Source organism: Gloeophyllum trabeum (assembly GCF_000344685.1).
Source record: "Gloeophyllum trabeum ATCC 11539 unplaced genomic scaffold GLOTRscaffold_00002, whole genome shotgun sequence".
Lineage (NCBI taxonomy): Eukaryota > Fungi > Basidiomycota > Agaricomycetes > Gloeophyllales > Gloeophyllaceae > Gloeophyllum > Gloeophyllum trabeum.
Window position 1 is genome coordinate 77,862 of NW_006920411.1, and position 24,394 is coordinate 102,255.

The following is a 24,394-nucleotide window of genomic DNA, read 5'->3' on the forward strand; positions in this document are numbered from 1 at the left end:
CAAAAAGCGGGGAGACGGTGTGGGAGCGGCCGGATGCGTTCGTGATACCGCTAGGGGTGCTGCAGGTGAGCATGGCATCGCGGTGATCCCGACTGTGACAGATACGATTGCTGCAGAATACAACGCTAGGCCGGCGTCTCTCCACTAGCTTTCGGAACTCACGGGCGTACGACCAGAACTTCAAAGTCGCCTCCTCTTCCTCGCCCTCCCAGCAAAGCCAGTCTCCCAGCGCTATGAAACGCCGCTCCCGGTCGTACACTACTGACCGTCCCCATACTGCGTCGACGACCCCGACTCGCCAGTCACCTGGATCCGCAGGAAAGACTGGAGGAAGGAGGCACGTCATCCGCCGCTCTTTATCGAGTGACCAATACCAGGGCTTGTACTCTGGCGATCCGCGACTACCGCCTATCCCGGCATCACCGTATTCAACCGATGTATCCTCCATAAAATCTGCAAAACTGGACGGCGGCGGAGCGGGAGAAAGGAACAAAGACGGTGATGGTGGCGCGGCACCGCAACGCGCACAGACCCAACAAAAGGGTGCAGTTGCAGACAGGGACAGGTCCAAACCACCGTCCTCGTACCACCGCCCGCCGCTCCCGCAGAACCTCGACGCGGCCGTCGAACTTCTCACCACGCAGTCCTCCTCGCCCTCACCGACGCGCCAGCAGCACTCGTTCGACCTGCGCGTGAAGACGTCGCTCACGCCGACGTTCCTGGACGACCTTAGCGGCAGCGCGCCGCCCACGCCCAACCCGAACGTGGCGCTCGCCGCGCGCGTGCCGTCCACGCCGACCGGGAGTATGCCGCCGACACCGAGGGAGCCGGGGAAGGGGTGGAAGGCGTTTGGCGGTAATTCTGGTGCGGGACGGGCGAATATACCACCCAGCCCGAGGCGCCCCGCGCCGGTGCCGCCAGGGCATGGGAAACTCGCTGGGAAGGAGATCAGTGGGCCTGTGTTGAATCAGGGTGAGTGCGGTTTGGCTGCGTGTAGGTGGTAGGGTGTTGACCGCGCTGGATGGTTCAGAGGCGACGATGAACCTGAGCCCTGTGAAGAATCGCGCCGCTGGGCGGCCGATTCCTGTTGAGCCGCGGGCGAGGCCTGGGGCGAGCACCGCAAGTCTGAAGTACGCTTTTATTTGCTATACTAGCGTGTGATAAGCTCAGGCGTTGTGGTTGTGTAGTTCGTATCCGCTCCTCCCGCACGACCTTGCGTCGGACATCCAGCAGTTCATCGAGTCCGAGTTTGCGAGGCAGTATTTCTCGACGCACCGCACGGGATTCATATTCAAGCGCAAGGTGCCCGTGGCGCAGATGATGTCCTGGCAGAAGGTGTGCTCTCCTGCGTTTATGAACACGTCTCGAGTGCGACTAGGGCTAAATGTATCCTAGGCACCCCTTACCGCGCCCCTCCTCGTCATCAACCGCGGACTGCAGAAAGACGCCGTGAAGATATTCAAAGTCGTCCAGCGCATCATGGGCGACAGGGACCGCGACCGGCCGGTCGGCGTGCGCACGCAGGAGGCGCACGTCTCGACTGTCGCCAGTATCAACAACGGTGTGGGACACATGACTGACCGAGAACGGAGCGGGCTGCTCGAGGAGGAGCGGTGGCTGCTCGGCGAGGGACTCGCGCATGGAGAGCTCAGGGACGAGATTTATTGCCAGGTGATGAAGCAGCTGAGCGGGAACCCGAATCCGTGAGTGTTTCCCGTGTTTGAGGTGTGATCCCAGGTCTGACTGCAAGCAGCGAGAGCGTGTTCAAGGGGTGGCAGCTCATGTGTGTCCTGCTGATCACGTTCCCGCCGTCCAAAGACTTTGAGAGGTACCTCCAGTCGTTCATCCAGCAGCGGACTACGCAGGCAGAGGGGAGAGTAGACGTTATGGCCAAGTATTGTCTTCGCCGGCTGGCGTATATTTCGAAGAAGGGACCTCGGGGGAAGCCGCCCAGCACTTCTGAGATAGAGGTGGCTTCCGTGAGTCGGCCCTTGCCGCGTGTCATGTACCCCACTGAGCCGTATACACACAGGACGCAGCGTTCAACCCGTCCATTTTTGGCGAATCCCTCGACATCATCTTCCGCCTGCAGCAGCGGACGTACCCGCAGGCGAAAGTCCCGATCATCCTGCCCTTCCTCGCAGATGGGATCCTGGCGCTGGGCGGCACCAAGTCCGAGGGCATCTTCCGCGTGCCCGGCGACGGCGACTCGGTCGCGGAGCTCAAGCTGCGTCTCGACCAGGGGTACTACACGCTCGACGGCGTCGACGATCCGCACGTGCTCTCGTCGCTGCTGAAGCTCTGGCTGCGCGAGCTGCTCGACCCGCTCGTGCCCGACGAGCTGTACAACGACTGCATCAGCCACGCGAAGGACGCCGAGGCGTGCGTGGGCATCGTGCAGCGCCTGCCGACGATTAATCGGCGGGTGGTGCTGTTTGTGATCAGCTTTCTGCAGCTGTTTTTGGAAGAGAAGGTGATGGGCGTGACGAAGATGACGAGCGCGAATTTGGCGCTGGTGATGGCGCCGAATTTGCTGAGGTGCAGCTCGGAGTCGATGGCGATTGTCTTCACGAACGCCCAGTAAGTGTCTTTCCCTGAGTGCGAGTGCTGGTGCTGACTCGCGGGTAGATATGAACAGCATTTCGTGCATAACCTCCTCCTGCACCTGAAATGCAACACCGTTGACCCAGACTATGTCCCGCAACACGGCCTGGGCGCGATACAGACCGCTCCACCACCACCGCGCATGTCCAAGACGCGCAGCCGTCGCTCGTAGCGACGCCACTCCTTTCGTTCTCGATTCTTGTCTGCTGTGTAGTTGTGCATATAGGATCGTGCTGTTGTAGCCTTTTTACTATTTGGAAGGACGGATGTGGTCCGTGAACTGTCGATCTTTACCTTATACCTTTGCATACTCGAGTATTTATACCAGGACGGGGTAGACTAATGTGTTAATAATATATCTTATTCTATGCTGGAACAGCGCCAAATCCCTCTTCCTCCTCGTCTCCGTAACCAAACTTCCAGTCCCTATCTTCCACACCTTCCCCGCTCTTCCACTCGTCCAGTGCGCCCAGGTTCCCCGAAGACCCGACAAGGCGCTCACACTTTTCCACGACATCCCACACCTCCCTCTCCCTCGGGCCCGTCCCGCAAATCTTCCCGTCGACAATCGCCCAGTCCTTCCCGCCCTGCCCCAGATCCCTTCGAATCCCATACACAACCCTCCTGACCTTCCCGTCGACGTCCACCGCGTTCGCGCGCATCTCCTCGAGCGCCCTCCTGACGGCGCCCAAATCGCGGAAATGCTCCCACTGGATCGTGATGAGCTCGGCGTACGCGGGCGCAGTGCAGAGCGCGACGTACGTCTCGGGCGCGGCGTCGCGCGCGTACGCAAAGGCAGCGAGCGCGAGGTGTGGATGCCGGAATTTCGCGGCGAACAGGTGGAGGAGGTGCGCGAGAAGGTGCGGGCCGTGCGGCGGGTACGGCGGGCGCAGGATGCGCTGGGCGTACTGGAGGAGGACGTGGTCGCTGTCGCACAGCTCCATTTCTTCGCGTGCGCGGTCCAGTGCTTGGGTAGAGGCGTCCGCGGGGTCTTGCGCGAGAGAGCGGCGGTGCATGCGCGAGGTGGAGAGGCCGATGGTGGGGGAGCGCGAGGGGGAAGCGGAGGGGGAGTCGTTGAGCGCGGAGAATATCATGTCGAACATCTCGTCGAAGGCGGAGAGCTCGGATTTGGTCATGGTTTGTCGTCTGCGGGGGCGAGCTGAGGGCGGGGCACGGGCGTGGCGCGAGAAGGGGGCGAGCGGGGGCGGCGAGGCGGCGATGTCGTGGAAAACGTGGTCCCAGGGGGAGGTGCCCGGTGCGAATATCGAGGATGAAGAAGAGGAGGATGAGGCGCTTGGACTTTCGGTATTAGGGTGAGTTAGTTCGGATCGAATACGGCGAGTCTAGAGAGTACTCACCTGCCAGGGGACTTTGACCCAGATGCATCGCCCGCGCTCGTCGAGTAAGCCCGCCTCGCCCCGCCCTTCGCCGCCGAGTCAAAGAAATTAGAGGACAGCTGTGTCTTTGCCGACTTCCTACTCCACTTCGACTGGTACAGCGCGTTGGCAGGCACGCTTGAGGACACGGTGTCGAAGAGCGAAGACCATGGGTCGCGCGTCTCCTCGAGCGTGGGTGTGATCGGCTCTGGCGTCTTCGATTTCGCCTTTTTGACGGTTAGGATGGGAATGGATGCGGGCGCCACTGGACGCGAAGAGCTCAGATCTGGCTTGGTAGAAGCGGGAGGGTGGCATACCTGCAGAGGATACGGATCTAGAGAGACTTGGTCCGGCTTTTGCGAGTTTGCTACCGAGCATTTTTGGAAAAATTGGCAGTGTCGATGAAAGCAAGGCCCGCGTGAGATAGAGCAGTGATATACAGAGAACTGAGCGTGAAGAGCGGAACCGCTACTAGTAGCAGCTGGCGGCCACTGGCACGGTACGGCTCGGGGCTATTTTTGATCGGACGGCGGGAAAGTGGCGACCCCGCGACGAAGCGCGGCGAAGCAGTGCAGGTGAGTTGTCCTCCCGAAAACGCACGTGAGGGCGATATGACACCAGAGAAATAGATCAATGTATATGTCTTGTCACCAGAAACCCTGCTGGGAGAGCAATACCGAAGAAATCAAGAGAAGTCACTCTGAGGTGAATCATCGGGAAATATAGCCACTTGCGGGAACCCCATCCAGGTCGACGACTCGATACGGCCGAACTACGGAAGCTTTGGCGGATCGTTGGCAAACCCGAGGCAAATCGCTTGTACCCAGCCGCAGCTGTAACTCATACAGCGTACCGAAGACAAGGGGAATGGAACGGGTGCCGGAGGAGTCAAGGGGATGCAGTAAGATTGCGAAGGGCAGGAGGCGGGAGGGGGGGAAGAGAAAAGAGGATAATCCACATGAGCCCTGCGTCGTCAACTTAAAAGTCAGACGAGGGACGGGTATACTTCACACATATCACAGAAGCAAGATAATGAGAGGAAAACCAATAACAAAGTCTTGAGGTGAAGCGTGTGAAATACCGACAGGTATAGAAGTGGCGAGTCCATATCGGGATATGTTGAAAAGTCCAATGCGTAGGCCCCGGAATTACAGTAAAACCGTGGTAAATCGACCTATAACTAGCACTCACCGCTCTATAAGCTATGTTACTTTTCTGGGCTCATTATGCAGCAGCTGACAAGAATATTTTCAGAATGCTAAGCTTATGTGGTGGAGGAATGGGAGTACGAGCCACCCCGGCAGTATAAGTGACCGTCTCGATGATCATCTGAGAGCCTGCCGCAACCTTTCAAGAGTGACTTTCGACAGGAACTCGCACCTTGAGTCGTATACTCAGATAGTAAAGAGGCTTGCCCGATGGGCGCGGGACGGACAGAGCGCTAGAAGTTGTACAGTAGATATCTGTCCACTGAGCATGCCGGGGACAATTTCCCGATTGACATTGAAATTACATAACGGGTAAATATCTACCTGTGGCTTCCAGGAAGTGAGCTCATGACCCGCGGGGGCTCCAGTGGTGGTGATCAAGCTTGTTAAAGTCTTCGCGGTCCTACCTCATCGGAATGTCCGTCCGCCCGCGATATAGAAGAGTCCACACAGTGAACAAGGTGCTGCGCGTTGACCCGCTAATTTTCTCGTGCGGGAAAATATCATGGTTATCAGCATGCCTCCAGTGCTCTCGTACAATAAATATAGTGATACCGTAATACTTCCCCGAACAACGGTACACAAGCCAAATGCTGACAGTAAGCATGATGTCCCAAATCCTTTATGATCGCCTGCTCAAATCTCAAGACTACGTACGCGTTCCTCCCTTATGAGACCAAACCACCCAGGGACCTCGCTCCACACCCTCTCCCGACACTTCCTTACCGACACCATAAACTCCGCACGGCACGCATTGCATATCTTCAGCCCGCACTGATTCACACCATCCGAGAAATCCGTCCGTGAGAGCATCTCCACCGCCTGCGCGAGCGTGTACAGCGGGTCGCCGTCGCGCCCCGCGGCGATGCCGCCCACGGAACGCAGGATGTTCAGCTGGATAAAGTAGAAAGACTCGAGGCAGGGGTGGTTTCCCGAGATGGGGGAGGCGGAGCAGTCGCGCGCGGGTGGGCGGTGTGCGAGCTCGTCCTGGATGAAGGTGATGATGTAGCGCTGGCCGGCTTCGCGGCCGAGGAACGTCGATAGCAGCTCTCTACGCGATAGTAGGATGGGCGAGTCCGCTCTCTCGCTCTCTAACGCTGCGGACAAAGGCAGAGGGGGGTTACGATTGGAGGGAGGGACGCCCGATGCGATTTTGCTGGGGCCGTACCGGCATAGATCGTAATAAGCGGCGGGAAGGAGGTGGTCCAGCCCAAGTTCCGTCGCGAGGCTGATGACGAGGATTGGGTGGGCGTACATCTCTCGCGGATTATAGCGCCCTGTTGATGGGTCGGTGGCCATCTTCTCGCGATGATCCCAGCCAAGCAAGGAGGAAGGCCAGTCTACCTCGAGCCGTGATATGCAGTGCCGCCGGAGGTGGCCAATGAGATATTTACTGGAGAGCCGAAGTACGGCTGAGATGACTTGGAAGTCGTGAGCTATGGCCGTCTTGAAATATCTGGATGTGTGTATCAGCTACGGGGTCCATATCGAACACGCAGAGACGTACAGGCCGTCATATAATGCTCGCAGTAGGAAGAGTACGTCCGAAGGCGAGTCGTATAGCACCACCGGCAAGCAACCTTCGATCGTTTCCTGACAGGGTGGTTGTGGCAGAGCAAACATATCTCGAAAGACTTCCGAGTGGCGTTCCAGCTGTCCGCGATGAACCTTGAACAGAGCCCGCCCGGCAACAATCATCGTGTTCCCGTCGGAGAACCAGAGATCTGAGCGGATATAGTCGGCTGTGGATATTTCCATGACAGTGCCAATGACAGCGATACGAAAGCAAATGTGAGAGCAAAGTCAAAGCAATTCGACGGGGGCAGCGAGAGGGGACGAGCATTGATGTCCGCCAGCACCGGGCATATCAGCCTCCGGATAGTGGCTGACGAGGCTGACGGAGGATCAAAGGGATGAAGGAACGTAAGTCCAAATTGAAACCACCAACCACCTTTACGTGGCGGGATCACTTCAAATAATAACAACCCAATGCTGTATACTGTCGTAAACCTTCATCACATTGGAAATATAAGCGACGGTTTCGAGGATTGGAAGAACTTGACAGAGGGTGACTTGCCACTGAGTTCGCACCTGGGAAATTACGACATACTCACAGACAGCCTTCATATATTATTCGATTCTTTGGGAATGTAGGATGGTGTGTAAACAAGAAAATGTTTTCTCGTAGTTCTGCTTCATTCTGGCTTTTGTAGCGCGTTACGATGGTGGTGAGAGGCACTGAGAGCCCAGTCGAAAATGGCGGAAGCAAAAGGGGACGCGAAGATCACGTGCATGAGGTACTCCCCAGAAATCAGATCTCGATCGGCGGACCCCTTACTTCACCAGGCTTCACCTCACTTTCGTCTCTTCGTTTGCAATCCAAATCCGCCATTTTGAAGCATCTATATTCGAACCATGGTATGTTTTGTATTTTATATGTTGATAAATTTTCTCTGAACTCGATTTCAGCCGGAAGACATTGAGTCACTGGTCCTCTCGGGCAGACTCTTCTCCGATTCCCGCTCCTCTTCCCCAGAGCGAACACCGTCGCCAGACAACACCGACTGGCCCGAGCTCAACGACGATGACAATGGCTTTGACTACGATTCTGACAAAGAGCGCTCTAAGCAGATCGACCGCATCCTCAGCCAGCAGCAGGCGGGCGCGAGCAACAGCGTCGGCGTGGGCGTGCCGGGGCGCACAGGTGTCAAGGGCGTCATCCGTGACAAGCGCGAGGCGGACAGGAATGCGCGCGACCACCAGCGTGCAGAGTTGGACGAGCTGAATAAGAAGATGGAGAGGGCGGCGTTGAGCGCGCGGACGTATAGGGAGGAAGAGGAGGAGAGAATGTGGGAGAGGCACATGCTGGAGGGAGGAGGGAGCAACGGTGCGATGGACTTCTTTGGCACGGGTGGAAAGACAGGCAGATTTGGACATTTGAGAGAGGTAGGAGTGGAGGGGTTCTTGCCGGCTATTGAAAGCGAGGATAGGAACACCTGGGTTGTGGTCCATCTCTATGCACCGGTGAGTCTCCCGTTATCTTACAAACACAATAGCTGCAGGCTGAGAAGGCTGCGTCTGAAGTCACTAGACAGATGCTACGCTCTGGATGAGACGTTGGTCCAGCTCGCCCGCCGAAATCCTGATACGAAATTCCTGCGCTGTAAAGCCGGAGCCCTTGGCTTCGCTTCCGCATCCTCCTCGTCCCGTCCTGCACCTCGCCCTTCGACATCTATTCGGACTGCACGCAGAATACCTGGCGGACTATCGACTATAGACGACGAAGACGATCCGTTCGGGGACACGGAAGCTGACGAAGACGGCGAGGCGTACGATGAAGACGGCGAGGTAGACGAGGACGACGATATTGACCTGGACATGCTGCCCACGATGCTCGTGTACCGGGGCGGAGACCTGGTGTACAACTGGGTGAGGGTGGACTTGGAGGCCGGTAGAGGGGCTATCGAGGAGCTGCTAATTAAGTGCGCTTGCATTCTGCTATATTCTGGGTGCTCGCTCTACTAACATCACTTTACCGTGCGCCCTACCAGACATCGCGTAATTAGTCCGGCGGTGTCGAGCAACGGCAACTGTGGACTGCCTAGCGACGACGAAGACGATTTGCTGAGCGACGATGATTTATGACGCCAATGTCAATGAACAGGATATCTATAGTTCTCCCACACAATACCAGGAATGCTGTACGAGTACTGGTGCGTCAATCGAATTTGTATGTGAGAACTCATCCTGACCCAGATCCCGCAACAGAGTAAGAACCAGGCTCCTAAACCATCCGTCCTTAGCGATCTCGCTCCTCCTTTACTAGAGCGCACGTGTAGTGTTATGTAATACAAATCTATTTTTAATTTATTACCGGATACAGAACGAACAAGAGGAGGAGAACGCTATAGGACGGCTGGCACAAATGTCGTCGCCGAGATCCCCGAGGCTGACTAAGCGGACGGTGGCTGAAGCCTTTCAGCAGCGGTTGGCGGGCGATGTAGAGAGCATCTCGACACCTACCTCGTTGAGCTCACTCAGAACACATATAAACGGGTGCTAAAATGGTTCAAGACCAATGCAAATACCTTTGGTATACTTCTGACACTCAGAGGGGCTTGTCTATAGCCATTATGCCTCTTCAGCTGGATATTCAGCCTTCGGTACTACTGATAACCATTGCATGAGTATACCATTCAGTTAGGACATTTTTACACTGCTATAAAGTACACCGAGCGGCAAATCCCAAGGTAATAAGTGGTAAATGGTTGCATGAAGGCCCGCCGACCGCTGCTGAAAGGCTTCAGCCACCGTCCGCTTAGTCAGCCTCGGGGATCTCGGCGACGACATTTGTGCCAGCCGTCCTATAGCGTTCTCCTCCTCTTGTTCGTTCTGTATCCGGTAATAAATTAAAAATAGATTTGTATTACATAACACTACACGTGCGCTCTAGTAAAGGAGGAGCGAGATCGCTAAGGACGGATGGTTTAGGAGCCTGAGTAAGAACCAGCAACTCAGAGAGTGCCAGTGGTTGGGCATCCACTATATGTAGTATATTGCTTATATACTCACGGGGACATCGACTCGGAAAGGCCCCTGAAAGAAATAACGTGTCGAAAAACCGTCAGAATTAACCGAAGCAAGGCTAGAACTTATTTACGCGTCCGCCGAAAGGACCCCTGAAAATACCGATAGATGCCGGTGCAAGACTCGATTTTGTCATGTCCGGACTTTTTCTGGCGGCCCCCCGCCTTTATGTCCGGATAAAATACCGGCCTCGGCCAAGGTCAGATTCATGTCCGGACTATTGCCCCGGCCTCTAGGAAACAGCAAAAATCACCCGTTGTAGTCCACAAGTCATTCTAGACACTAGATATATATACTAGGGTGTATGAAAATCTGAAACGTGCATAGTCTGAGGTAGAAAGTTCAATAGATAACGGAGAGCCTTCGGGCATGTCTCCAGCATGCAAAGGATAGACGTAGGCAAATTGAGTGATTCGGCAGGCAGCGAGCATTGCCAGAGTCTGAGAGACAGTGCGAAATACCCGCCCGTTCATGGCTTCGTAGCCCTGGACGGCGAGATACGATACCGCAGAGATATTGGAGCCATCCGGCACCCAGCTGTGTCTTCCATGTGTGCCTCCGGATTTCAGCGTAAACTGTATAATTCCGTGCAACTAAGGGGTACCCGAGGAATGTACTAGTCGCGACGAAGTGGCGGGTTGCTGACCATGTCCGGACTACAACCGGCCTCACTGCTGGGGTGCCGTTGGTGTCCGGACTACAGTCGTTTGCATAAGAAACTGAACATCACGTTTCCGCGCGCGTTGTTTGTCCGTGCCAAATATGCCCTTTTCGGGTAACTTCAGACGGCCTCTCGCGGGGCTCATTGGCTAGGTAAGGACTTGTAGATGTCCGGAGGGGCATCAAAGGGCTTCGTATATTGCATGCAATGTATAATATATAGCTGTACTTAGTATAATCAGTCATTCTAGTATGTCTACAGTGGTTTGAGGAACACTCTGCCCTCCGGTAAGCCCTTTGCCGCGCGTTTGCCGATACCCGAAAAGGGCATATTTGGCGCGGACAAACAACGCGTGCGGAAACGTGATGTTCAGTTTCTTATGCAAACGACTGTAAAAAACCGGGTTGGCCGGCTGAGACCCCTACCTACGTCCGGACTGGCTCCGGCGTCCCTTGCCCGAGCCGCTTTTTTTGTCCGGACTGGCTCCGGCATCTATCGGTATTTTCAGGGGTCCTCCGCCGAATTATGATGGCCCACGCCACAGCCATGTTGTCGCTTTTCCGACGACTATATCATGTTCATCACGTCCGAGGGCGATCACGATGTAAGGTGTGGTGAGTCGCGTTCCGCCTTGCTTATGGTTGTAGAAAAACCTTCTCAGTATGTGAGGCGTCTGGATCGGACGGCTGCCGTTTGCGAGATTCCTGACTAGTCTGCGCTCACGGCAGGTCGACGCTTGTATTCTGTTTCATATGAGTTTACCTTAAAGCAGTTCGGGTATTCATGCATAATGGGTGGCCGATTGCAGTAAACATGCATCGTACAAGCACCAATAGCATTACTTTCCCCGGATGTGGGAGTCTCTGACGGCGATTTGGTAGCACTGTCCCGTCCCGAGCAAGCGGACATGTCAAGGCATAACTACTGGTACGTCCTCCCACAATCCACGGTCCAATTTCTTCGACACGACCCGCTCGTGCGGTGACCGATAGTCTATTGACTCGGGATTAATGATGATGAGCGAGAAGTTCTTCAGCGCTTCCTCGTAGCTCTGCTTCTCCTGATCGGTGCTGCACTCCGTGGGCTGCACCAGGCTGCACCACAGTGGCCACGTGGCAATTTCGGGTTCTTCATGCCCCATGCTGGACGAAGGTAGTGCGACATGTAGCCGGGCATGGCTTTGAACTTGAAGGCTTCGACGGGCTTAGCCTCGAGCTCCGCCTCTTCTGGTATGGCGTTGGTCTTGCTCTTCAAGCTAACCTTTGGGAGTTCGTAAGTCCGTAGAAACGACGATTTATGGTGCACCTTGACCTTCTATGTCGAGCAGGTCTACGCAAGCCAGAGTGCGAATCTCTGGCGCATTTTCCACTGGGTTGAGGGTGCCATGTTCTAGTCCATTCCAGCGGTTACGAGCTTATGCTGACTTGAGTATTGCAGTACTATACGGTGGTAATGCCATACTTGAGCGGTAGCAAGCTGATAGTATGGCTGACATTCTGTGCGCGCGCTGTGAGTGCTATATAACAATGGTGATGCCTTTCTTCTCAATAGACTCATTTGCTTTGGTTTGGTCGCGGCCCTACACTGTCATATCAAGGTTTGGGCCCTCTGTTCGATTAGGAGTTGTCCTCGACTTTTCTTTCTCTATCAGTGTGGACTTTCCAAGTTCGGAAAGTATTCTAGGTTCCTTGGTCCTCTGCGCTCAGCATCTCTGGCGCTTTTCGGATGCCTGGACTGTATGGAGATGTCCCGCAGACAAGAGCGCCTACAGTGTGTATACACCCGTGGTGAGCTGCGCACCCCCTCTGTGGGATGCTTCTCCCCGGGGCAATAGATTCCAAACCGACTAATTTAAACTCAGTTTTACCCATGCACCACATTGCATTCTAGCTGCCCGGACATGCACATAGAAGCAACGTGACGTCCCGCATTCGTTCATTGCGCCAATGCTTAGGCGAATAATTGCGCAGGTGCGAACAGGAATGTCGGTCCTTTCACCCCTTTGTCGCCCTTGCAACTAATCTCGCCTCTCTCATAAGTTTTAGACTCACGAGAGCGAGATATTCTGGGCACTGTTTTCATGTCAGTCAGTTCTTGGCGGAAACCTTTCGCTGGCAATACAAATCATGGGAAGTGTCTGGCTTTTCTCAGACCTCTGTTTCGGCGGTCAGAAGATAAGTCCCTTAGGGCAAGTTGGACACGCCACTCGTATCTTTACAGTGAAACCTTGGATGGCCCCTAGTAAGTAGCTAGCACTGAAAGGGGATGCGCGGTTATGAACGCATCAAGCCATTGTAAGTGACATCTTAAGAATAGTGTGCGTACAGATCCTACGTTCGGAATCATCATGGCACCTCTGCAGTCCAGAACCACGCTATGCCGCCATACACCACTCCGAGATAAGGAATATATAGCCTAAGCACGTCGAGACCAAAACAGTCTGCTGCTCGTTAAGCTTCTCATGCGAATATCGGGGACATGATAAGGTAATTTGCGAACTTCCTTCAATTTAGGGTTACCGGCTCTTCCCAGAAGTGTTCATGTTCAACGGAAGCTGGTGAGTCTTGCTGCAACATATCTTGAAGAACTCAGAACACTGACTGAATCTCGAATGCCTTGCGTGACCGGCTCGTCCGCACGGATATTTGGTGTTAGTATAGGCTACAGGGCGTATATATTTTTCTGCGTTAACACGTGGAATCATCTGTCTACAGCGTACTGTTCGTCTCGGGCTCTCGTGGCTGCAATTAGCTTTGCGCACTCTTCCACAGAGTACGACGCTCCTCTCGTGTGCATTTCGTGTGCATTTGTGACTGCGGAAAGCTCTGAGCTTCGAGTTGTACTTGGGTTACCTTATTCTTCGCCACACGTTCGTGACGGCGAAATCACGGCTTTGACTTCACCTCTTGTAGGTGAACACGCTGGTTATAACTCCCCGGAAAGATTGTCGCATAACATCAGTGTGTCCCTTCCCTTGCTTCTCAGCAACTAAATCCATGACTCCGCTGCTATGATTTGCTGACATTCACGCAGGACTTGGTCGATCTTCCGTGAGGAGATAATCCTTATCGCACGTCTAGCTCCGACCCCAAACTACAGACTACGTGCCATTCGTTGACGATACACTGCTGAGATGCGCAGATACACCTCGTCCTCCATCCCGGAAATCCGCCTTGCCGTTTCCTAATGGACCGGGGCAGTGAGTACATCACCATTAAGCTTATTGCAGTTACGGAAGTTCATTTCCTTTCGTCCAATACGCTGTTGTGGTATCGCCTCTGGGTCATCGTTGAAGCTATCGCAAAGGCCGCAACTGACTGCTCGACGAGTCACCCCAATGCGCATGAATATCCAGAGTATAAGTACGCTTTCCCAAGGCGGTTTGACACTACAGGGCCTTGATACACCTCTGCTACGCTTCCACCATCGCTATGGCCTCTTCTGCTGCACCAAGTTACTCCAATCCTGTCCCTCGGGCGTTGGCTGTCGTTGGTATGTATGACAGTGCGGCGGAGTGAGGATCTACCTTGACTGCTCCTAACTCTGTAGGGATGTCGCTATGCGCACCTGGCGGCGAAGAAGCTCCTCGCGACTTAGACGTAGAGGGATTCCAAGAATTTCTGGCCGTCAAAGGCGACCCTATGATTATTGTGCCCAAGGGCCGTTGGAATGCTGAGGCATTCCATGTCCCTCAACCGGGAAAGCTAGTTACGGTTTAGGCATCATGGCGTATCCCATTCCCGTGTGCAGACCAAGGGCGGGTTCATTCTTGAGATATCTTACGGAGACCTCTGGGAGTTTGGAGTGACTCCAGCTGAAGCTGCACAAGTTGGCGCTCCTCAGCTTGTGCTGTAAGTTCGGTAAAGTAACTGTAGATCCGTGTTCTGACGGCTTTTCTCAGCTCCACCAGGCTTTCAATGCACTTCAACGAAGCGGTGTAGATTTTCGTCACACTTCTACCGGTGTATAGATTGGTGTCGGTAGGTCTGAGCGTCTCCCGAAATAATACACGTACCCACCAATAAATCTAGGCGGTTCGGGAGTTCCGTACGAGATGGACATCACTCGGGCCGGAGGTAAGTTCACAAACGCGACTTCGCCTGACTTTCAACTCAGATGCGTCCCTTCAGCGTACTACTCCACCGGAATGGCCATGTCTATCGCTGCCAACAGGATAAACTACGTCTTGACCTCATGGGCCCGTCGGTTCCAGTCGATACCGCCTGCTCCTCTTCCCTTGTTGCCATCCACTTGGCTATCCAAGCAATCCGCAATGGCGAGTGCGACCAGGCTGTCATAGCCGGGGTCAATTTCGTCAGCAATCCGCTCGACACAGTCGCGCTTAGCCAGCTGGGGCTCCCTAGTCCGGATAGCCACTCTAAATCCTTCAGTGATGACGCCGACGGATGTGCTCGTGCTGATGTCGGTGAGCGCCGCTTCTGTGTCCACCTTAGTTTGAAAGAGAGGAGTGACAACATCATGAGCAAGACCTACGAGCTGCCGCCCTTGGTTGGGCATGTGTTCGCTGAGGTGGCGGCCAAGTTCGTTGAGCTCGTGAAGAACGCCGTTGCTGCCGGCAAGAAGGTCGTTTGTGTCCTCGAAGTTGGGGATGGCACTGGCCGCTCTAAGGCACTTCTTGGCCAGGCACTCATTGACGCTCGCATTCAAGATCTGTGCTACCTCGATTATGTCAGTACTGACATCTCGATTTCATTAGCCCAAGAGTCGACCGTCAAGTCCCAGTGGCCTACCATGACTCCCAAAGCCTTCGACCTGAGCGTGCTGCTTGCTCAACAAGGGTTCGATGCGAACACTTTTGATATCGTCACTGCTTTTGATGCCCTGCACGCTATTCCCGACATCGATAGTACTCTCGTCGCCCTTAAAGAGCTGCTTGTTTCTGGTGGGCATATCGCAATCCTCGAGCTCGATGGTCCACGATTCGCACAGGAGAATCCCGGGACAATCTGTAAGTTTTCTCTGTGGCAGTATGATATTGAATACTAAGACGTTCTACCAGACAGGGACTACGTTTTCGGCTCGTTTGCCGAGTGGTTCGGGGTCTTGCAACGCCGGAAAACGTGTCACATTCCAGTCTGACCCCCGAGCAGTGCGACGCGGGATTTGGTGACAACGTCTTCCTGTCCTCACCTGGCAGCCAGATTATACACATGGAATCCATCTCCCAAGGTCCCAAGGTCCCAAGACCGTGTACACTGGCCCATACGTTCCGCCCGCTCATGAGGTGTACACACTCCGTAGTTTTAACGCGGGAGAAGAGATCGACCTGGTGCACTTCGTTTCCACCCTGGACTCGCAGAAACCCCACACGCTCTGGCTACACGCAGATACTGACCATATCAAGTTGCCCGGTATAGCGCGTTCTATTCCACAAGAATTTGGTCTCTGGAAGATCATGCTCGTCATCTTTGATCCCTCCTGGAGGACGGAACAGCGCGAGCGCTTCATAAGAGAGAAGATTGTCGCGCTTCCCTACCTCGACTCTTGAGGTCCAAGTTGACGCGGACTGTAACTTGAAGGTTCCCCGAGTCATCAAAGCCCTAAGTCCTCCGCAAACAGAACCCGCGCAGTCGAAACCCTTGGCCTTCGATTGGAAGACGGTGTGGCGTACATACCCGCAACCTTTTGGGGCTCACAACGTCGAAGTTGCAGTTGACTATGTAAACGTTCGTCCACTGTTCTCTGACGTCACGGAGTTCACGGGAGTGGTGACGGCGGTAGGCTCCGGCACTTCCGACGCGACGCTGGTGGGAAAGCGGTAAGTCGTCGTGGTTTCGCATATGCGTGAATCGCTCAATATTTGAATGAAGTGTGGTTGGCATTGCGTACAAGCCGCCGAGCACGGTGATTGTCTGCCCGCGCTGGCAAGTCAGTACAGTTGAGGGCGAAGCGACGAGCTCCCTTGCAGTTATTCCTCCTCTCGTCTGGCGCGGTGTCATGACAGTGAGTCTTCTATTCCTTTGTATATCAATATTCCTCTTGACGTGCTAACTACAGTCGTACCGCCGGACGACAGGCTTTTCGTCCGCCATTTGCTCGTCAAGGAATCCAGCGAGAATAGGGCAGCGGACGGAGCGAAGGAGAGCTCGATCCGAGGGACATGCGCGTCCGTGCTGTCGATGGAAGTCGACGAACTTGAGGACATCGTGCCCCTTGCCAGCTATGGGCTGGACTCCCTGACCTCGGTCCGGCTCAGCGGGTTGCTACAACAGAAGTTCTGTGACACAGATGCAGTTGCTGAGCAGCCATATGACTGGTAAGTGGTCTGGAGACGGCGTGTCGCACGTAAAGCTGATATTGGAGATATGATGCAGTGAGAAAGCTCGAGGAAATGCATGAGGAGCAGAACGCGGCTGCCTCGGCCGCAGCTGCGACGGTGGGGCCGTCTTTGGAGATGATGTCAGCCAGACTGTCGTGAAACTGAATGGAGTCTTAGATGGTAACCCCCTGTTCATCTTGCACGGCGCGGGCGGAGGCATATCGGTGATGCGGAAGTTCACCCAGAAGGTCCAGTGCCCGGTCTACGGAGTCCAGGATACACCGGAGGCTCCTATCAACGGCACGATCTATGTTCTGTCACGGTTCTACTGCGGTAAAATTAGTGAGAAGCAATCTCATGGGCCCTACCAGTTAGCAGGCTTTTCGTTCGGCGAGTGTAGTTGTGTGTCCGGTGTCAAGCATATCGCTGACGTGGTATTTGTAGGTACCTACCTGGCCTTGTATATTGCCATGGAGCTGCGCGATGCTGGCAAAATCGTTGAGCCTCTCATCATGATCGACTCAACTCCTATTCTCTTCATCCGCGACGAGTTCCGTAGATGGTCCAGCCAGAACCTCCTCGACAACAAGCTGCGCGAGGAGATCATGGGCGTTGTCACGGATATGTCCACCAGCGGCTCCTTGGACGACACAGAGGAGGTCATCGGCCAATTCGAAGAACACTTCACGAAGAAGGAGATGGGGGAATCCGGGGCTCAATGGGTCGCGCGGTTCTGCCGTGCTTACGCTGCCCACTGTGAGTCTATTGTATACTTACGACTCTTCGTCGTGGTTCGACCGAACTCACGCATCACAGTCACAATGAGCATCCGCGCGTCCAAGGATCTCACGGAGGAGTTGAAGAAGGCGTGGCCCAGCAGCCGTAGGGTGTTGATCCGGGCCAAGAGTGAGGTTGCGACGAAGCCGCCTATCAAGGAAGCGTCGCGCGCACTGGGGTTGGACAAGTGAACGCGTTGAAGTACATGAGCTGCCTAGCACGCAATTCGGGATCCTGAACCCTGCCAACGGCATCGGAGAAGTATTGAACGATGTCTGCGGTGTGTAGACGTGAGGGATATTGACATGGATATTGTAGATAGATGTGATTCTGTAACTCGGTGATGTGTACGTTATGTAGCCGTGAGATCGAAATGTACAACATGAGCTGAATGTTGATACAAACTTCTTTTTTTTTTTTTTTGAGAGGCACAATGACATACTTGACAACTGACAATCGGTACAGCCTCAAGCAGTCGGGCACATAGCGCAGGGGTCTTGCACCAGTTAGGGACACATTGCCCTAATCTAGTATGTAGCGGACCATAAGCGGAAGAGCGCTAACTCTCCAGGAAGAAATGCATTTACGCAGACGCGTGAGAAAGAGCCTTTGACATTAAGGATTTCCCACGGTACTGTGGGACTCAGCTAAACACGCAATACCCACTAAAACTCCCTGATGGTTCCTGCGGGATTCGAACCCGCGACCTGTGACTGAAGGCCGGCGCTTGCTGAAGCAAACCCAGGACCGGACTGGCATATCCACTGAGCCACCGGAGCCCCGATACAAACTTCTGGGAGTCCGAAGGTGCTTCGAACCATGATGTGTTGGGAAGCTGCAGAAGGCTACAATGGTGCCGAAGGGTTACTAAGAGGATGTTCAGTGCTGACAACAGTTTCTTCAGTGAGGCCAGTGCGTCAGGGCAGGTATACAGCACACGATAGAGTGGTACTGACAGTGGCTTTTACGTAGACCCGAGGTCGACTAATCTTTTCTTTCTGCTGCCCTTGGTGTTGCAGGCAGCAGTACTGTCCATCTTCCGGAGTCAGAGGCCATGAGATGGTCCTGATCGCAGGATCTCCGCTATCAATGGACACCACGAGTTGCAGTGGAAATCATCTGGCTTACCGAAGAGGGACTTAACGTGGGAACCTCGCGACGAATCTGACACTCCATCTCGTGTGGCGTCTGATCGCGGTGCTTGCTGTCTTTCCCTTCGTCTCCACGGAGAGCGATGCGAGAGCTACTCTTCACTAACGAGGTTTTCGACGGTTACGACGACCCCAAATTTGCCTACACGGCCATCGGTTGGAAAGAAAATGGAAGATATTATCTCCTTAATCACCCACAGCGATTCCCTGGTGTCAATAAGCCAATTGACCAAGACGTATTAGAGGCCTTCGAAAAGCCCGAGCCCGTTCCTTTCAACCACATATGGGGAAAATGGCATGCCGGACTTACAGATGCTCCCAGTCCTCTTCCCGGCGATGTCTATGTGAAGTCGCCCACTTTCGTCGAATGGAACGGTACCGACTTCATAGGCAAAGCTTTTCTGATGGAGGCAGAACTATGGGAGCACTTCAAGAAGTTGCCGCACCCCAACATATGCACATATTACGGGTGCGTGCGCGACTCCACCGGCACCTTGGTATCTGGCCTCTGTTTCAAGAAATACAGATACACACTGTATGAGGCCAATAGGAATGTAATCGACGGCTTCAATAAAGATTCCGCCATCCGGGATATCCGGAGCGGACTCGAACACATCCACTCCTTGGGATACGTGCACAACGACTTGAATCCCGCAAATATCATGTTCGACGACGACCATGTGGCGGTCATCATCGACTTCGGCTCGTGCGCGAGGGAGGGGGAGGATATGGGTTACAGCGGTGGTACATTTGGGTGGTCGAACAATGCGAGGGTATCAAAGAGAGAGAACGATTTCTATGGGCTGCGCTTGATTGAGAGGTGGCTCGCCGGAGGTCCGTGCGGCAATTTTGATGATGAGAAGGTGTCAATTCAGAATGAAGCTTGTACGTCCGGAACAAATAGCATTACTGCTTACCTGTGTGAACTAACATACGCCACAGGATTACTGGGTATAAGGACTCTGATGCATCTGTAAGCTACAGAAAAGACTGTTCATGCCCTAGGCGTGGTGGCAGTCGTCCAAACTCACAAGTATCGGTATTTCTCCTGGCTGATTGGTTATCTGAGAGCGTATATGATGATAAGTAATTGTACCACGCGAAACAAATATCTCTGCGTCCCGCAATGCGCCAGGGTTAGGGTAGCACGTGATGCACCCTCGATCGTTATCATACCATCCACTGCGACATAGCATCCTGGCCGTCCATCGACGTCCATCTATTCCACTCCCGTGGTCCCATAAACTAGAAGGAGACTCACATCGCTCTTACATGAATCCAGGAATTCTTCTGTCAGCAAGAGCCTCGTGAGTCGTGACTGTGCTCAGCTCCGAACGGCACTTCGCTATAGTACACGTCTAACGTGTATTCTTCGACTACTACAGAAATTATAGACGCATGGGGTTACCTTCCTGCTCATTATTCAGCGACTTACCATGCATTCGGATATCAAGCAGGGATCATCACGACCTCTGGAGCAGTATTCCGAATTCGCACCGGATTTGTTAGACTCCCTGATATCACGTGACAGGCGCGTGACGACCCTTTAGGTCTCGGCGCGTAAATGGGCTTCTAGAATGACGAAATGACGAAGAACAGGGGGTACGTGACATGCCTCTGACTACACCTCCAGCCAAGCTGCGTCCGAATTCCGAAAACATGCGGTATAAATATGAGCGGGCAGACTGTCACCTCCATCCGACATCACACCCACAATCCGCACAAGAGACAGCTCGACTACCCTTTTACACGCACCATCGACACCGACCCTTATTCCACCATGTCCAGTCAACCTATCCCAATTATTATCACCGGCAAGCCCCTCCCAGGTTACCCCGAACGTCCGGCGGAGCTCGCGGCGAACCTGAAGCCGCGGTACGAGGTCGTGCGCTTCTGTCTCGGCGCCGACGCGTTCATAGCGGAGTTTCCGGGAATCGTGAGCGGCGAGGCGGGCCCGCCGTCCAGTGGTGTCGGGTCAGGTACGCATACTTACCCCCACTTTTGTAGAGTAGGCCTGACTCAACGTTTCTCGCAGAGAACCCGAGGAAACCAGTTGCAGCCGTCGTCGGAGGGGGGATATCAGACGAAGACGTGCAGAGGATGAAAGCGGTGAAAGGCACAGACACGATGAAGTGGGTTCGTCTCCCGATGGATACCATGGCGAGGTTGGGTCCGCGGCTCGATGGCCTTGAGAGAGAGCTTCTGGCGCGACTGGACGAGCTTAACCTAGTCTAGGGTGTCGATGAAGTGCAGCAGGCGTGATCTGTCTTTGTTGGTGCATCGTGGATATATCGGTGTAATACTATCATGAAGCCTCGGTACTGCAGGCCATAGGAAGGGAAGTTGGCGAGACACTACCTGGAGCTTATAATGAGAGGAATGGCTGATGCAGACCTGCAGTAGATGTCCTTGCCCCGCGCGCAGTTGACGCATATGATAGGAGATGGACTTGCGACGCGTCTTGCAGATGCAAGGACCGATCAGGCAATATAGCGACTTCACTGTTGCAGGGATACCCATGGGCCACAGAGTAAGTATTCGAGGAACCGTGATGTCATGGTTAGGTCTCGGAACTATGGAGCCAAATGCAGTGCGATCGCAATTAATGTGGGAGCCTCAGAATGGATATCGGAGCCAGTTCCATCACTCACCGTACGTGTCCATCGTCAGTCATGTGTGCGCTGCTCGTCAAATTATGCTGTTATTCTTGATAAAATCAATTGACTTTTGCGATCGTCGGCAGAAGAAAGATGGAAACCATTATCTGCTAATTCTTTATGGCATCCAACTGAACGACTTGGACCAGCTGAAGGCCGCGGGGGCAGTCTATGGGTGGTCCAGGAAAGGTGGTCATTCTCTCAGCTTCGGCGTACCGTACCTGACTTCCAGTGCTCTCTCCTTCATGGAAGCTGGATAATCTCTGTTGGTTCAGGGTCAGGACCGCACACCATAGACATCGACATGGGCCGTGGTCAGGAAGTCAGACCATGTGACGGTGCGCCCACACATTCGAATTTCTCTTTCCACAATCATGTATATATATCGCTCTTATACTACATTCCATTGGTTGGAACCTAGAGCAGATACGGCTCTGAGCTTTTGACTCTAGCCGTCATCCACCAATTTCCCCGCGCACAGACGATACTAGAGGGCACCGGGTGGTAGATCATCGACATCAAATAAACGATAAATCGATTCATCCTCACGCGCCTTCGTATCAGTCAGCGACTTTGCAGAGGGAGACTGAGGCCTAACATTCCGCGCAAGAGATGTGAGTTTTCTATCTGTGCTCGCCAAAGGACTCAGCTCACGGTCAACCGCCTCTACGGCCTCCGTAGTTTTGCGAGTGCACGCAGTCGGGCCTTCCGCAGTCCCAGGCCTTGACATAGTGGTACCAACCATCCGAGTCCTCTCTATACACAAAATCACATTGATTCACGGGTGGATCAGCGCTGGCCACGGTGTCGCTGTCCACATCGGTGGCTCGGCAGCCAGAGCAAGTTTCCTTGCTGCGCATCTGCATGGTGTATGACTACCCCGAGGTCAGCATTCCACGGGGGAGTAAAAGAATCGAAGCGCCTTTACTCACAATATTCTGAATGTGTGTGGGTTGCGGCAGAGCCGTTTTAGTGCCGACTTGGGAGATAAACCGTCTACTTGTACTGTCTTGCCACAGCAGCCGGATGGCACGAGTCCCTACGCCACAGCGCTGGTCGCCACACAATGTGCGCCACAAGTGCCACTTGTTCTCGAACCTATAGGGAATCTTCGTAGGACTGACTTCCCGACTACCATCTCTGCATCCTTCGCGTTTACCAGGTACATACCCCCATGATTCCGATGCCACGTGGGGTGTATGGTGGCGGAACATGTGTAAACGCGAGTTTGCTCAGGACGGGGTGTAATTACGCCCAGTACGTTTGCATTCAGCGTCAGAACAATTTATCCCGGTGCGCCGCTTAAAGGTACTCACTTTCTCGCCTTAGAACGCTTCCTTTGAGCTGAGAGATTTCTGGATATCTTGGAACGACGCCACGGCAGAGCATACACCGTAGACATCGCCACTCGTGGCGCTCGCCCATGACGATGATATTAACATTTCATTGGGCAATCAAAAGTGTATCTGCCCAGGTTCTGGGGCTTCTCCAAGATGTGGCTCACATCTCCTTCAGTATCCAGAGCTATATCTCGAAACGGCGCAAACTGGGTCAGGGACGCGGCTTAGGGAGGTGCCATACCCGGTCCTTCGCAAACGGCGCATCATTTAATGGATACGATGCCTCCGTTTACAACCTCGGGTTCGGTAAAACATCAAGGATACGTAGCGGAAGCGACTCGCGCGCGCTGAGCTATTACTTTGACCTCAGTATAATACGCGAGATGGATATGACAACTAACAGTTCGGTACTGGTACAACGTTCTAGGATAGGCCCGTAACGCGCGAGCGCCCACACGAGTTGAACGATACGGATCCGCGCTCGTCGAGGTGGCATTGGCCGATGCCTTTGCCATGAATAGACCGACATTATAGGGACTCGTACCCCATCGTAGACGAGCTGTAATCCAGATAGGTGCTTTCCCCAGATGCAGGTTATGGAGTCGATAGAAGAGCTCGGAACAAGGCCCTCTGGGACGAGCATTCAGCGCATGAACTAGGCAAACGAGACTGGCAGACCAGATCTGGAGAACGGTGCGCCGCAGTCTAAATAAAGCCATCAACCCAGGCTCTTCCGGTCGATCGAAGAATGACGTGGCTGTGTGGCTTACCACGTAAGGCATCCCTGCAGCCTAATCCGGCTGACGAGCCACCCGATCCGATCGGCCCTCCCACCGGAGACATGACTGCAAGGGACGCGAAAGGGTCGCTCGACGCGATCGGGCTGCGAGCGGCATCAGCGGACGCGTCAAGAGGCGTGAGGAGCGCCGAGGGCGAGGATGCCCGCGAGTGCGGACATGGGCGCATATATAGAAGGCGGGCTGAGGGCTGTGGACAAGCATCGACATCGAAACAACACCGAAACATAACCAGAGCCACTCACACGGACGACAAACGCAATGTCGACGGAGGCCATTCCCATCATGGTGACCGGAAAGCCCCAGCTCGTCGCGCACCCCGATCTCCCGCGGCGGCTGCTCAACGGTGTCCGGCCCAAGTACGAGATCGCGCACTTCTGCTTCAGCGCGGAGGCGTTCGCGGACGAGTTCCCGAAGGTCATAAAGGGGGAGAGCTATGCAGTGTCGAGCGGGGTAGGAACGAATGTCGGGTCGGGTGAGTTCTTTCGCCGCTGCAGAGGTTTGGAAGAGGAGGCTGATGAAGACGGGTGCAGCGAGCCTGAGGAAACCCAAAGCATCTGTGGTCGGCGGGGGTATGACCGACGAGGAGTTCGAGCAGATGAAGTCGGTGGAGGGCGCGGACCAGATAAAGTGGGTGCGCATCCCGACGGACACGATGGACAGGTTGGGGCCCGCCCTCGAGGGGTTGGAGAACGATATCGTGAAGTGGTTGGACGAGCTTGACATTCAGTAGAGGAGGTCGTTTCAGTCAGCATCATGAGTGTACAAATAGAGAGAATATGGAAGACTCACAGCTCAAAGGAATCGCGACGTGCGAATGTACTCGTAGATTAACAGCTTGGCATGCTGACAGTGACGAGGAGAAAGGCGCTCTTCGGTCGTCAACTCGGTGTGATCGACTCCGAGTCCGGAGTGCTTGGGAGAGAGTAGGAAGGCAGTGTAATGTCAGTGTGCAG

At 54.3% G+C, this 24,394-nt stretch overlaps 10 protein-coding genes across 10 annotated transcripts; 8 read left to right on the top strand and 2 right to left on the bottom strand.

Moving 5' to 3' along the window:
• Positions 1 to 1,038: 1,038 nt before the first annotated feature.
• On the top strand, positions 1,039 to 2,776 carry GLOTRDRAFT_34018 (RhoGAP-domain-containing protein; the record flags this gene model as incomplete). The annotated part of the gene is made up of 6 exons (XM_007863546.1): positions 1,039 to 1,123; positions 1,166 to 1,335; positions 1,396 to 1,703; positions 1,754 to 1,979; positions 2,033 to 2,580; positions 2,629 to 2,776. The coding sequence occupies 6 exons, from the start codon at positions 1,039 to 1,041 to the stop codon at positions 2,774 to 2,776; spliced, it is 1,485 nt and encodes a 494-aa protein (XP_007861737.1).
• Positions 2,777 to 2,969: 193 nt separating this feature from the next.
• On the bottom strand, positions 2,970 to 4,446 carry GLOTRDRAFT_135853 (uncharacterized protein; the record flags this gene model as incomplete). The annotated part of the gene is made up of 3 exons (XM_007863758.1): positions 4,298 to 4,446; positions 3,963 to 4,245; positions 2,970 to 3,903 (listed from the first exon to the last, which is right to left on the bottom strand). Exons 1-3 carry the CDS (start codon positions 4,356 to 4,358, stop codon positions 2,970 to 2,972), a joined length of 1,278 nt encoding a protein of 425 aa, XP_007861949.1. The 5' UTR covers positions 4,359 to 4,446.
• Positions 4,447 to 5,824: 1,378 nt separating this feature from the next.
• On the bottom strand, positions 5,825 to 6,946 carry GLOTRDRAFT_33335 (uncharacterized protein; the record flags this gene model as incomplete). Its single annotated transcript, XM_007863500.1, has 3 exons — positions 5,825 to 6,267; positions 6,313 to 6,644; positions 6,696 to 6,946. 3 exons carry the CDS (start codon positions 6,944 to 6,946, stop codon positions 5,825 to 5,827), a joined length of 1,026 nt encoding a protein of 341 aa, XP_007861691.1.
• A 717-nt stretch (positions 6,947 to 7,663) lies between these two features.
• On the top strand, positions 7,664 to 8,713 carry GLOTRDRAFT_34048 (uncharacterized protein; the record flags this gene model as incomplete). Its single annotated transcript, XM_007863547.1, has 2 exons — positions 7,664 to 8,212; positions 8,273 to 8,713. Coding segments are annotated over 2 exons (990 nt in total), but the record flags the coding sequence as incomplete, so codon positions are not given.
• Positions 8,714 to 13,981: 5,268 nt separating this feature from the next.
• GLOTRDRAFT_34683 (uncharacterized protein) lies at positions 13,982 to 14,406 on the top strand (the record flags this gene model as incomplete). The annotated part of the gene is made up of 3 exons (XM_007863587.1): positions 13,982 to 14,149; positions 14,187 to 14,282; positions 14,347 to 14,406. Coding segments are annotated over 3 exons (324 nt in total), but the record flags the coding sequence as incomplete, so codon positions are not given.
• Positions 14,407 to 14,906: 500 nt separating this feature from the next.
• Positions 14,907 to 15,362, top strand: GLOTRDRAFT_14630 (uncharacterized protein; the record flags this gene model as incomplete). The annotated part of the gene is made up of 1 exon (XM_007863427.1): positions 14,907 to 15,362. A coding segment is annotated over one exon (456 nt), but the record flags the coding sequence as incomplete, so codon positions are not given.
• Positions 15,363 to 15,943: 581 nt separating this feature from the next.
• On the top strand, positions 15,944 to 16,219 carry GLOTRDRAFT_34321 (uncharacterized protein; the record flags this gene model as incomplete). Its single annotated transcript, XM_007863561.1, has 1 exon — positions 15,944 to 16,219. A coding segment is annotated over one exon (276 nt), but the record flags the coding sequence as incomplete, so codon positions are not given.
• A 2,559-nt stretch (positions 16,220 to 18,778) lies between these two features.
• GLOTRDRAFT_23944 (kinase-like protein) lies at positions 18,779 to 19,477 on the top strand (the record flags this gene model as incomplete). Its single annotated transcript, XM_007863448.1, has 1 exon — positions 18,779 to 19,477. A coding segment is annotated over one exon (699 nt), but the record flags the coding sequence as incomplete, so codon positions are not given.
• Positions 19,478 to 20,354: 877 nt separating this feature from the next.
• Positions 20,355 to 21,012, top strand: GLOTRDRAFT_113728 (uncharacterized protein; the record flags this gene model as incomplete). The annotated part of the gene is made up of 2 exons (XM_007863759.1): positions 20,355 to 20,623; positions 20,680 to 21,012. Coding segments are annotated over 2 exons (426 nt in total), but the record flags the coding sequence as incomplete, so codon positions are not given.
• A 2,687-nt stretch (positions 21,013 to 23,699) lies between these two features.
• GLOTRDRAFT_119219 (uncharacterized protein) lies at positions 23,700 to 24,171 on the top strand (the record flags this gene model as incomplete). Its single annotated transcript, XM_007863760.1, has 2 exons — positions 23,700 to 23,913; positions 23,936 to 24,171. 2 exons carry the CDS (start codon positions 23,700 to 23,702, stop codon positions 24,169 to 24,171), a joined length of 450 nt encoding a protein of 149 aa, XP_007861951.1.
• Between the last annotated feature and the right edge of the window lie 223 nt (positions 24,172 to 24,394).